The 13,519-nt window shown below is 31.5% G+C and overlaps 1 protein-coding gene across 1 annotated transcript in view; it reads left to right on the forward strand.

The window, feature by feature from the left end:
* Positions 1 to 7,012: 7,012 nt before the first annotated feature.
* LOC111694783 (uncharacterized) overlaps positions 7,013 to 13,519 on the forward strand; it is a 19,921-nt gene continuing 13,414 nt past the window's right edge. Inside the window, exons 1-8 of the mRNA XM_023463812.1 lie at positions 7,013 to 7,094; positions 7,977 to 8,037; positions 8,450 to 8,473; positions 9,367 to 9,432; positions 10,034 to 10,094; positions 10,876 to 10,950; positions 11,418 to 11,479; positions 12,347 to 12,460. Coding sequence (XP_023319580.1) covers positions 7,051 to 7,094; positions 7,977 to 8,037; positions 8,450 to 8,473; positions 9,367 to 9,432; positions 10,034 to 10,094; positions 10,876 to 10,950; positions 11,418 to 11,479; positions 12,347 to 12,460 — 507 coding nt within the window. The 5' untranslated portion in view covers positions 7,013 to 7,050. The remainder of the gene's footprint in view (positions 7,095 to 7,976; positions 8,038 to 8,449; positions 8,474 to 9,366; positions 9,433 to 10,033; positions 10,095 to 10,875; positions 10,951 to 11,417; positions 11,480 to 12,346; positions 12,461 to 13,519) is intronic.

The raw sequence follows: 13,519 nt of genomic DNA on the forward strand, positions 1-13,519 counted from the left end.
AATAGGTTATTGTATACGCGATAATTGTACATCAGACAAATATTTCTTATTCAAATGAAGTATGGTCTGCAAAGCATGTATAATCATATGGTAGGTCGGGCCGCGTCAGTTATATCTCCCTTATATTTCATACTCCTTGAGTTCCTCTTTACTGAAGGGTCACATGAAATCCTACAAGAGTTTGTTCAAAGGGACTGTAAGCTTAATTTCAAGCAACTTTATGTTTATAAAGTGGTATGTCCGATTTATAGCGATACCCTTTAAACCATTGTATGATCAAGGATTTCGTAGATATTCTTATTTATATTAATTGCGAATAAACCGCGCGATTGCAGTACACTAACAAGGAATGTACAGTGTAAAGGGTACCGTTGTGAATCGGGCATGCCTCTTGATAAATGGAAGATCACTTGAAATCCATCAGCAGTCCCTTTAAATATATTATTTACATATTCTCCCGACCTGAGTTATCGCCATGAGGAAGAACCAGAAGATGCATGAGGAGAAGTAGTTGAAGGTGTTCTGGGTCATGTGGATCAACATGTTTTCCGGCTGCATCACCCCGACATACCACAGGTAGGGGGCGAACGTGATCCCGGCGATTGTCAACTCGACAAAAGCAGGATCGGAAAAATCTTGGAAGAGCGGAAGCTGTTCTATCACTAAAAAAGGTGTATTTTGATTTGTACCCGAAAAAAAACATTATTATGCTATGTAGATAATTATGTTCTCGGTGCCTATCAAAGTTTTGAATTATTTTAATTAAAATTTGTAATAAAAATATGGAATGCGTAGATTTATGAATTAGTTTTAGACAAATTTTTTTTTTAATGTTGAATATTATATTTAAATGTACATTTTCTTACTTTCAGTGAAAATATCGGCTAGAATTCTATCTTGTCCAGGGGTTTTCTCAGAGGTTTGGATTTTCTTTTCTTCAGCAGCACTTTCATCCTTTTTATCCCAGGAGTCGTAAACACCTGATACACCTATATATATATATACTAGTTATGGAACCCGGCGTTGCCCAGGGTACTCATAGTCAGGCGCGCAACTACTAAAGAGAATAGAATATATATTAGAGTGGAATTTTAAAAAACCCTCGATATGAATTTTGTCAGTCCTTTTTAGCCTGAAAGGAAGTTCAAAGTGTACAAATCATGTAAATGTTCACAAATTATATGCAGTGGAGTACATTAACACAGTATNGAGTACATTAATACAGTATGTTCTCTAGACTATCCATTTCAATTTCGAATTTTTTAAAGCTGTTAAATAAACTTTATAAAATGAATTAGGTGAATAAAAAACATCAATTGACTTATAGTTATAACGGAAAATCATCGTTTGGAACGTGAAAGCCATAGAGTCAATGATAATTGGTCAATTATGAAACCAGCCTATTTCATAATTTGGTTTTCTTTTAACAATAATTTTAGATTTTCTATAAAATGATAGTCCAGGGCCCAAAAAGTGATATAGCAAAAATATGTGAAGTACACCTGCAGTATGGAAACAGTACAACAAAATGGCCGTTTTACACTTTTTTCTAGTAAATTCCACTCTAATATATATTCTATTCTCTTTGGCAATTACGGGGGGCAGTGGGGGAAAGCCCCCCCCGTAGGGGATGCAAGAAGTTCTTAATAGGGGCCCATATAGTTCCAAATATGACTAATTTTCACGAAAATTTGAAAAAATAGGTCCCCACAGTAATTTTTTTAAACACACACTCATTTATGCCCCCAACTCTTGAAGCAAACTCAAAAAACATTTTTCAAATCTAACTCAGAATCTTTTTATTTTTGCCCCCTTTCTTAAAAATACCTCCAAATTGGATTTTTTTAAATTATACTCAAAATTTTTATTCAAATTGCCCCACCAGACTTAAATTTCCCCCCTTTTTTAGAATACCACCAAATATTCATAATTGGCACCTAAATATAATTTATTTTTATCCCCAAATGTTTTATAAATTCACGCAACTTTAAGGTAGTTACCCCAAAATTAACTTTGTGCTCAACAAAAAAAACCTTTTTAAAAAAACAAACAATTGGAAACAATTGGAACATGAGCAAAAAATACTTATTTTCTTACAGTCTTGTTTTTTTTATAATTGCCACAAATATGTTTGGTGGGAGTAACCCCCCTCCCCCCCCTCCCCATGCTGTATCTTTTTTTTTAACAATTTGAAGCAATAATTTTAAGAAATTAATTTTTTACAAGATACAGTCTCGTTAATTTCTTTATTTTTCTAACCACAAAATTGTAAAATACCTGAAAAAGTAAGAAAGAACCAAAAGTATAAAATCACTAATTCTATCATTCTAAAAAAATGATACTTCCACAATCACATAAACAGTAAGTTATTTTTTAGATAATACGCAATTTTAGGCGTAAATTCAAATTTAAGAAAGAACAAAAAAAATTATTATCCAATTTAAAAAAAAAATTAATGCTTATAAAGACTAAAGACTAAAGTATTACTAGGCTACACTTTTTCTTCGTTCATCTTAAAAACTAATTTCCTAGATTTTTCAGTTTTTATTTTAACAAACTTTTCAAGTCTAAACTATTTTTGAGAATTGTGTTTTATATTTTAACCGGTAAGGTGATCCTTTCCTGGGTTCATGTTAGTTACCACAAAAAATTGGGCCTGATCGGTGCAGGTGTTTAGACGTTTATCGCATACAAACAAACTAATTGGCAAACCAAATATTATTTCATTATGAAAATTGTTTATGAAGCGTTAAATAGCTTTTTTTATTAATGAATTAAATGATAAAAAATTTGGAAAGATTTGATTTTTGTATCACCTGTTAAGTCTAATTTTTTTTTCCGAAAAAAAATGGATTTTGTCTCCTAAGTTCTGTCCTGGACTTTTCTCACAACTTAAGGTGCTATTTATCATTTTCCTGTTATGATTAAATTGTTTTATTTTTTTTAATGAAAGTCCCTTCACACTTCTGTGTAACAAAGTTTACTCAAGAGCAGAACACCGAATTTAACCTTTAGTTTGGGATTTAAATAAATATTCAATTGTCATATTTAATGCCTCATGGAATAAACAACTTTTTTACATCTATAATCTTTATTTTTCTCTAATTTTTTTCTATTTTAGATTTAATTTAGTTTTTATATGTAATCAAAATTACTTTAAAGGGAGTGACCGGCAATGTATGGGGGTTGAACTGAGATTGCAGTATTGTAGAGTAATTTTTTAGGATTGATTTGAGACATATAAAACGTTTTAAAGATCTAAAATTACGCAGTTTGAGCGCGAAGTCGACGTACAAAATTGTCAATTTGGATGGGTACGTTTTGAGAATCTTTTTTTTTATTATTAGATAACGACGACAAAAAATGTAGCAAACATTCTACAGTAAACTAATTAGTTGTTTATTAACAGGTTGAGAAAATAAAAATTAACTCTTATCGTCGAAAATAAGTAATCNTTATTGATTAAGATAGATGTCTACAAATACAGATTTACTTACTCATTTCTTTGAAATAAATATATCTATCTCTTGAGTTCCTTTATTATAGTTATTTCCCAAAAAACCTGGTAAGCGTATCTACCTTAATCAATAATTTGAGCTCTTTAAACAATCCAATATGATATTGTACACCCTGTATGTATTTATTACATGGTTACCCACATAGGATGTGATGAGACTGTAAAGACGACCAAAAACTATTTGAATAATTACGATTTCAAGGTTGAACTAAGTCTTCTTCCTTGAAGATGTCTTTTTATGGCCTTTTCAGTGATTACACAAAGAACCAAGTTTACAGTTGCAGATAATTGTAAGAAAAAAGACAGTAAAAAGTTCCATAAAGTCGTTTCTGAAGTCTCATCCTTTATGGGTAACCCTGTAGGTCTGAATCTATCCATGGTTTGTAACCGACTATGTCACTATTGCGCAAGATTAAAGTTTGGTCAGAGTAAATGATAAATCTCTCAGCTCCGCTCTGAACTATCCTCTCTCCCTCTCCAGGGATGGGGGGAAGGCGACCCAAACCCGTTTTACCTCCGACCAACAAATGACGTCACAAAATTGTATTAGCGGCAAGCGCTTACCCCCTATAGACTCCGACCCACATCCGTTTTTCCTTTGGCAAAAAGTGAAAAACGTTTGTATGCTAATTATAGACGAATGCAGCATTAATTTAGACATCCGCTGACGATAATCTTCTCACTCCAAATAATTTTTGTAACACTAACAAAAAACTATTTTAAAATAAAATGTCGTCTTTTGCCGTGCAATTCAGTAAAAGAATCTTCTAAAACCATATGACGTCATGAGAGGGTCGGAAGTAAAACGGGTTGGGTTTGTCCTCCCTCCCTCCCTCTCTCTCCAGGAACATCAATTAACACTGTGCTCCGGAGAATCCAGTTAACGCGGGAAAAATCCACGAAAATACACTTATTGACAAAACTCTTCAGAAAACCTCTACTAATCCATATCAATAACAAGATTACACTTTAAACCTCTACTAATCCATATCAATAACAAGATTACACTTTAAAATTCATAATAATGAATGTGAAAATTATAAAACTGGAAAAAGAAAGGAAAGGCAGACGACATTATTGCTATAACTCAGTATATGTGTGATTTTTTTTTTGAGACAATTTTACAGCAACAAAAAAATACTCTACTAGGAATACTAACAACACAAATATTAAAAAACGTATATTTTAAGGAACTGAAGACATGATTTCAAGTGACCCTACATTTCTTCGAGTTAGCGTGTCAGATTTAAAACAGCATTAAAAAAGTGTTAACATTCACTATCGAGACGTGTCAGAAAATGAATGTTTTCTTCCGAATATTTTAATAATGCTGAACATACAGGGATTTCAGCGCTTCTCGGAAGATTGACCGGTAGAGATATCTGTACTCAATAAACAGACAGTAGTGTAAAGTGTACCTTTGTAAACCGGGTATCGCCCTCTTTGTGCGGAGGGTCACTTGAAATTACGCGTACACTCCCTTTAAGTTTGAGATTAACTAGCTATCTGTGTTATCCATTTCGTTCAAAGTATATTGACAGTTAGCTAATTACCTAGAACACTCAAAGCAAATCATACTTTCTGATTAGAAATCGAATTATGAATTGTAAACATGGAAAGCTGGTTTCTTGAACTAGTTCTAAAATACATTAGCAGAATAAATTAGGTTTTAGAGTACAACATATTACAGGAAAGGGTAAATTATACGGATAAGGATTATAAAAGGGTTTAAGGCAGGGAGGGTGTATTATGAAAGGGTTTAAGGAACGAAGGGTGGATTTTAAAAGGGTTTAAGGAACGAAGGGTGCATTATAAAAAGGTTTAAAGAACTAAGGTGGATAATGAAAGGGTTTAAGGAACGAAGGTTGGATTATAAATGGGTTTAAAGAGCTAAGGGTGGATTATGAAGGGGTTTAAGGAACAAAGGGTGGATTATAAAAGGGTTCAAGGAACGAAGGGTGGATTATAAAAGAGTTTATGGAACAAAATGTGAATTATGAAAGGGTTTCAGGAACGAAGGGTGGATTTTAAAAGGGTTTAAGGAACGGAGGGTGTATTATGAAAGGATTTAAGGAACAAAGGGTGGATTATAAAAGGGTTTAAGGAACGAAAGGTATTTTTAACCGTCCTATTTTTCTACATTTTTCTGTTCTACTTTTCTTTGTTCTTTCCTTTCATCCTTTAATCTTTACCATGCAAAGAACAGAGAAAGTAGCTTTTCCTCTTTCTCTCTCTTTCTCTTAATTTTTCTCTCTTTGTTTTAATTTTTCTCTCTTTCGCTTTTTTATCTTTTATTTTTTTTAACTAAATACTCAAGGTTGATGGGATTAGTTGAATATTCATATTCATCTGTTACAATATGTTTTGTGCTTTTATAAAGAATGCTGGTGTTTGAGATGGATCCCCACAAATTTTTTTTTTAATTTTAGGCTCATTTACTTTTAAGTTTTTTTGTCAGATTTTAATATCTTCAAAGTGTTATAAATAACATTTGTATACATTTAGGGCTGCAGTCAAGGTGTTAAATTTTAGATTTGAAAATCCGAAGTTTTTAAACCAGATACATATATTATCTGAGACAAAACAAACAGTTAAAATATTTATAAAATCGACGAAATTTACACACTGACACACACACCTTTATAATTGCACATTGCACATTGCTATGTTTTTTCACCCTATTAATAAATGAATTTTAGAATAAATTTTTGCTTAAGTTTAATCCTTGAAAATGGAGTATGATATTTTGACCCTGAATTATAGAGTCTATTTAAAGCCTAAAAACCAAGGCTTTCTCAAGTAAGTGCATTGCGAATTGCAAATTTATAATTTATTAACGATACTTCAAGATTTCATGGATCCATCGATTGTGAAATATTTAAATATTTAACGTATTTATTGCAATTAGGATCTATAAATATAAACAGAAAATTTATGGTTGTAAAATTTTATGGAATTTTGGCAGGTGGCGGAGGTTCAATTAATTTTTTAAATAAAAGCAAATATTTACAGGATGATTTTACATTCTATGTTCAATCTCAGAAATTTTCGCGAAACGATTTTTCCTTTTCGCTGGAAACCCTTACTGTAGACATTATTTGGAAATTTACGCTTTTCTTTCGCGAAATTTTCGTTTTTTCGCGAGCGAACGAAATGCAATCTCAAAAATTTTCGCGAAACGATTTCTCCTTTTCGTTGTAAACCCAAACTGTAGACATTATTTCAAATAATCCATCATTTAGAGTGTTTTTTTCTGATTGACAACGGTACCCTATAAACTAAGCCTTTCTATAGGTAACAAAGATGTCTTTGTTTTTCAAAATTAAAATTTAAAGAAAAAACGAGAATGTTCATAAATTTTGCTCAGAAGAAGGTTTAAACGGTACCATTGTTAATCGCTTCGGGTATAAGGGGTCACTTCGTTAGTCCCTTAGAAAACTGCCTAGCACTGGCCTCTGTTTATGATTTCATTAAAAATTAAAATGATTAAGTCTGGTTGCACGTTGTCAGTCTTGGAATAGAAAAAGAAAAGAATGCAACATCAAATATTATTAGTCTGGTGCTTAACAGCTCTTAGGAAAACTAAACTTTTCAAAATTATTCAAAACTCAAATGCAATTAGAAGAAATCAGGATTTAAACTTTTGCTGGATCACTTCTGATCCATTAAGTCCTTACAGCTAACTTTTTCTGAATCTGTTAAAAATGCTAAACCATTAAAAACTTTCGAAAAAATTTAAGGCAGAACCAACCTTAACCGATTTTCAAATAGATACAGAGCTAGGTGTGACATCCTGAAAATAGTTTACGCGATGATTTTCTAAATGGAATTGATCATGCCATACCTGGCTTTGTTTGGGGGTAGATATATTCCTTATTCAGTTAAAAAGGTTCGCGTTACATCCATCATTTTCAAAAGTTTTTGATGGTTTATTATTTTTAACAGCTTCAGGAAAAGTTCCGGGGCCTTTAAGGATCAAAATTGACCCGAAAAAAGTTCGTATTTTTCTCGATCACTGATCAGTGATCATGCAGTCTGTCATATCATGTCTCCGGGATAAATGCAGAAGGAGAATGCAAAAAAGTCATATTTTTTTAAGGGTTTTATATTATTAGATATAAAGAACTTTTCTTACTATTGCAGTTTTGACTTTTGACAGTATTTTAATGTATTTCTTTTTAACCGTCCTATTTTTCTACATTTTTCTGTTCTACTTTTCTTTGTTCTTTCCTTTCATCCTTTAATCTTTACCATGCAAAGAACAGAGAAAATAGCTTTTCCTCTTTCTCTCTCTTTCTCTTAATTTTTCTCTCTTTGTTTTAATTTTTCTCTCTTTCGCTTTTTTATCTTTTATTTTTTTAACACTTATTCTGTTTCTTTTCTTTTTCTTGGAAAAGTCGAGTTGTCAAATTCGCTATCTTTTAGCACTTTCATGAAAATTATAAGTTAAAAAGTTTAGTTTGATATTTTCTGCTGTTACTGGGTCCTATTCCTCCTACTTCAGAGCAGGATACCTCAAGGAATCTAAAAATATATTTTTCTTATTTTTTACTTCAACAAAATATCCTGATGCAATGCCCGATTCACAATGGTATACTTGAAATGATCAAAAATGTGGAAGATATTGTTGTTTTTCAGGGTTAAAAGATTTTAATTAATTCGTATTGTGTTTCCTGTAAATTACCCATAACTCAAAATAATCTGTTTTTTAAACTATAAACATTTAATAATAATATCATTGACCAGGCAAAACTTTTAAAAGTGGAGTTGTGATTCGAGCATTGACATATTTGTATGTCCGGGTCACGCTTACAGTCCCTTTAAGCCTTTTTATCATCAGATGCAACTAAATCATATGTTTAATAAAATACTTTTCAAAATTATAAAACATAAATTTAAGATATTTAAAAATATATTTACGATTAATTTAAGGATTCATCGTTTATCATCAAACAGGTAAAATAAAAAGCGTAAAATTGCAACTATTTGCAAACATGGACAGGACCCATAAAACTGTGAAATAGGAAGACAATTATTAGACTCCTCAGGCCGAATTTAAAGAATTTGAGACGCGATTTAAATTTAAGCTGCTGCTCAAATTTTGTTGTTTCCTCTCAAATTTGTATTAAATTTTTCAAGATTTAAGACGGCGCTCAATTAAAACCGGTTTTTTTGGGAATTGGGACGCGGCTTAAGTTCATTAAATTCGGACACAATTTTTTAATACCGCCGTTCTTTAAGGTCATTTTCTGTAGGACTGATAAGGATATAAAAGTATATCGAAATTAATTTCCAAACCCAAGTTTTTCTATATGCGAGAGTGAAACCTTTTTTCCAATAAAAGGACAATTTACATTTTAGACTCGAGTTATTATTTAGATGGTGCTTTGAACACGACACCAAACATTGTGCAGACCTATTTATATTAATAATTTCACTTTTTTCAAAGAAGATTGCTTGATTGCAGTATTATTCTTGTGTTAATTTTGTTTTCTTTTTTAGAATATAAAAAACTAAAAATTGTCGAATTTTATCAACGTTTTTTAGAAATTCGTTGCAATATTCTTAGTCTACAGGGTGTCCCACGAAACATGACCGTTGGTGAATAGGCTTAAATGTCTTCTTCTATAATTTGTTAAGTTGTTTGATACCAAAGAGAATAATAAAAAATATTATATGGCAGTCATATCATAGCAAAATGGATTTCAAAATGAAATATATTTGAGTAAATGATTTGTTTAATGAAATAAACTGCTTAAATTATTCAATATCTAATACAGCATATGGAAGAAGACATTCAAAACCATTCATCAACTGTCATGTTTTGGGGGACACTCTGTACCTTGTAGGAGCCACCTGCCTGGACTGAAACTCAGATAGTTTGTGCTTCTCGTTGTTTGATTTATATAAAAAGGGTAAGGAGACTTCAAAAATTCATGACAATTAAGAAAATAAATTAGTGATAATTCCTTGTTTTAAGAATTTTTATTACTTTTTCAAAGTCCACATTAATGTGTGAATGTGTGAATGTTACAATATTTCAAAACTGTAAACTGTAAACTGTAAACTGTAAACTGTAAACTGTAAACTGTAAACTGTAAACTGTAAACTGTAAACTGTAAACTGTAGACTGTAAACTGTAAACTGTAAACTGTAAACTGTAAACTGTAAACTGTAAACTGTAGAAGTTTGCTTTTATCGAACTATGCCCAGTTTGTATCCTAAACAATAAAAACCTTTTAAAAACGATAGTTTTTATTCATTTTTTACATGGATCTCCTATAGTGTCAAAATCTGGCAATGTAAAGAAAGCTTTTTCGAAAGATGTTTTTGGAACCTTTAAATAAAAAGTCCAGAAACCTTAAAAACGAACCATATTACTAAACATTTTAGAAAGTGATTTTAGAATTTTTCCATGCATATTTATTTCTTAAAATAAAAAATTTCAAGTAAAAAGTTTGAAAATAGTTTGCAGAATATTTAGCAATATTTTTAGAAACAATATTTTTGATTTAGATCCTGAATAGATGCAATGCATACCAATACGACCTGGACACAAAAATGTGCACACTTCTAGGTCCAATCACTCTACATAGGATTTAATGTCTATTATACAGAAGCGGAAATTTAAGAGAGTATTGTTGAATAAAACTTCAGAGTTTTCTTTTTCTGGTCTAGGCATTTATGCAAATATTAATTAAAGAATTATGACATAAAAGTTCTAATTATATGAAATGATAATTTTAACCAAAAAGTTATCTCTAAAAAAGTCATTAATATCTAATACAGCATATGGAAGAAGACATAAAACTATTTACCAACTGTCATGTTTCGTGGGACACCCTGTATGTAACCCGCTAAACATTATATTGTCTTAAAAAATGTTTGTGATTTAAAGAGACCCTTTACATAAAGAGTGACATGTCCGATTCCCAGAAGTACCTTGTAAACCTCATATATCTGACTGCTCCAGACTGCTCTGAAAAGTTGCATCAATTTTCAGGACTGAATCGACCTTAAAGTGTCGCCACGCCTTGGCCGTTGATTTATCCTCACATATCCTTTTTCAGTTCTGATATACCAGAAACTCTTAAATAGGATGCCGAATTTTAGAATCAAATTATAACTTTAAAAAGTCCAATGAGCATGAGACACAGCCATTGTGCAGTGTAAACAGATCCATTTCACTTGTTTCTAGCTTCAGATTTTTTAGTTATCAGAAATTTTTTCATTGGGTTTGCGTTTGAGCTTGCAACATCAGGTACAGAGTTGTGAATCGGACGTGGAACTGTTTAAATAAACCTTAGTCAACAGTACCTTAGAAAATGATCTATTATTATACTGGATATGTATCCTAGTTGTCCCAAGTGTTATGATTGATACTGATTCTGGAGATGGAATCAAGGTTATGCTCAGCGATCAAGTTGTGTCAGGTAAACATTAAACAGAATATAATCAGAATAGAATTTATTTTCCGCCAGATCACACCAAGAAAATTTACATGGTTCCCAGGAGTCAAGGGGTTCATATATACAATACATATATATACAAATAAACAAATGCTGCTGAAGAAAGTCTAGCATGGAAATACAGTGTCCAGCAATAACCAATCTTAATAAACAATAGAACATGTTCTAGACTTATTTTAAGAAGATATATACAAATATACAGATGTTTTATATGTAGCTCCCTCTGAAGCCTAGCTTAACATGGAAAAAAAATTCTGAGTAGAAGTCAAACTCAAATTACTAAAATTAGAATTATTGAACCATTAGCTAAGAACATTCCCCTTGTTCTATACCAAGTTCCCCAATACAACGCGAGGCACATTATTTAAGGGGTTCATGAGTTAAGTGATTATTTCTTTATATATACAAATATATAGATGTTTTATATGTAGTACCCTCTGAAAAGCTGAAAAGGAATATGAGAGCTTTCTGGACGTTTACCGCCGATAAAACGGTAAAAAATTCTATTATTAAAAAAAATAAAATTTTGCCATAAACTCAGATTTTTAAATCCCTATATGTTTGCAACATTATGTTGTAGACCTTTTGATATTTCGAGTTGTAAGATCAATTAGTCTAAGTTAGAATTAGAAATATCAAAGGTTAAAACCATCAAGTTGTAGGAAAATTTGAAAATTTGAGTTTGTGGCTTGAACTTAGCTCCTTTGCTGGATTTTTGTTGTTAGTTAAGCTTCAGTGAAAACCATAAAACGATGTTATGATTGTCGCCTTTGTTCTTTCTCTAAGTTAAGAAATGTGCTTTCTCGAATTTCTTGCGTTTACGGTTGACTGCAGGTTTAAGCTTGCCGCTTTCTTTGCAAAATTTTTAAGTGAAATATTGTACAGGGTGTCCCAATAAACATGAGAATTCAGTGACGAATTCGATATCGTCTTTTTAGATAATTCTTTGATTTAGTATAGTGATACCTATTACCTACTGAGAAAGCTGTAATCTGTAAGAGTTTTTTCTGCTATGTTCACATTTTGTTTGTTTATATTTTGACTGCATACGGTTGTACTTAGTAAAACAAGAAAATTGCAGTATACAAACAGAGTAAACTTGTCCGTCTTCACTGTTCATCTTGCGGAGACATTATAGACACATCTTTACAGTGTTTTACCCTTTTCATAAAATAAACTCTAGCAGACATAATAATATTATGGCTTTTGAAAATGTAATTCCCATTGAAAAATTGTCAAGACGACATTTATATAAATTTTTCGTGGTCTCCGAATTTCTGTGTTAAATTGTAGAAGACAACGCTACTTCTGGTTTTTACTGTAGTAAAAACTTGTAAAATCCAATGACTTTGAATTCTAGATTGGTAGATTAGATTTGACAGTGTATGGAAGTACAATATCTGATTCTGGTTCCATGGATGAGTTCTTTAAAGATAATGAATACGCTCTGCAGCTTCAGAATACCTACGGAACGGTAATTAATCATCTGATCACTCGCCACAAACTCAGATTTTCTAATTTTGACGTTAACTACATTGGTCGGCGTTCATATCAGTAAAATAAAGACGACTTTTCTATGTAAGTTTTGATTAATAACAAGCTTTTTTCAAATTACAAGTTTACAAGTAAACAAGAGAAGCTGATAGTTAACCGCTTCTAATTTTTTCCATGTTTACGTGCATCCATGCTGCGTGAAAGTTTGGTAAAAATAAAAAAATTATATTGAAAGTCGTCTTTATTGTATTATTATGGCAGAGTTTATATAGTTACTCATAATTTCTTATTGGCATAGTTTTTATGTCCGTTTTCAATTGTTTAAGTTTTTAAACTTTTTAGATAAAAAATGCCTCCAAATTGGATTTTTAAAGTTATACTCACACATTTTATTCAAATTTCCCCACCAGACTTAAATTTGCCCCTTTTTTAGAATGCCACCAAATATTCATAATTTGCACCAAAATATAATTTATTTTTATCCCCAGATGTTTTATAAATACACCCAACTTTAAGGTAATTACTTCAAAATTAACTTTGTGCTCAACAAAAAAAACCTTTAAACCCATATCGAACACTGTTATGTAAAACGATATCGTTAAGGCTAACAAACAAAATAGAGAAAAATCGTCTTTCAGAGGGATTCAAAATCAAGTCATTGCAAAAAATAATTAATGTGCGTGGAATCCTTTTTATAATTGATCATAAATGTTGTTTCTTTTTTAAAAAATCCATTGGAAACAATTGGAACATGAGCAAAAAAATGCTTATTTTCTAACAGTCTTGTTTTTTTTATAATTGACACAAATATGTTTAGTGGGAGTAACCCCCCCCCCTTCCCATGTTGTATCTTTTTTAAACAATTTGGAGCAATAATTTTAAGAAACTAATTTTTTACAAGATACATTCTCGTTCATTTATTTATTTTTCTAACCACAAAATTTTATTTCTAAATCACTCCGCCCTCCCCTTCTAAATCACTCCGCCCTCCCCCTATAAATAACTCTGTCCTCCCCCTCTAAATCACTCCGCCCTCCCA

This window comes from Eurytemora carolleeae, unplaced genomic scaffold (assembly GCF_000591075.1).
Source record: "Eurytemora carolleeae unplaced genomic scaffold, Eaff_2.0 scaffold22, whole genome shotgun sequence".
Lineage (NCBI taxonomy): Eukaryota > Metazoa > Arthropoda > Copepoda > Calanoida > Temoridae > Eurytemora > Eurytemora carolleeae.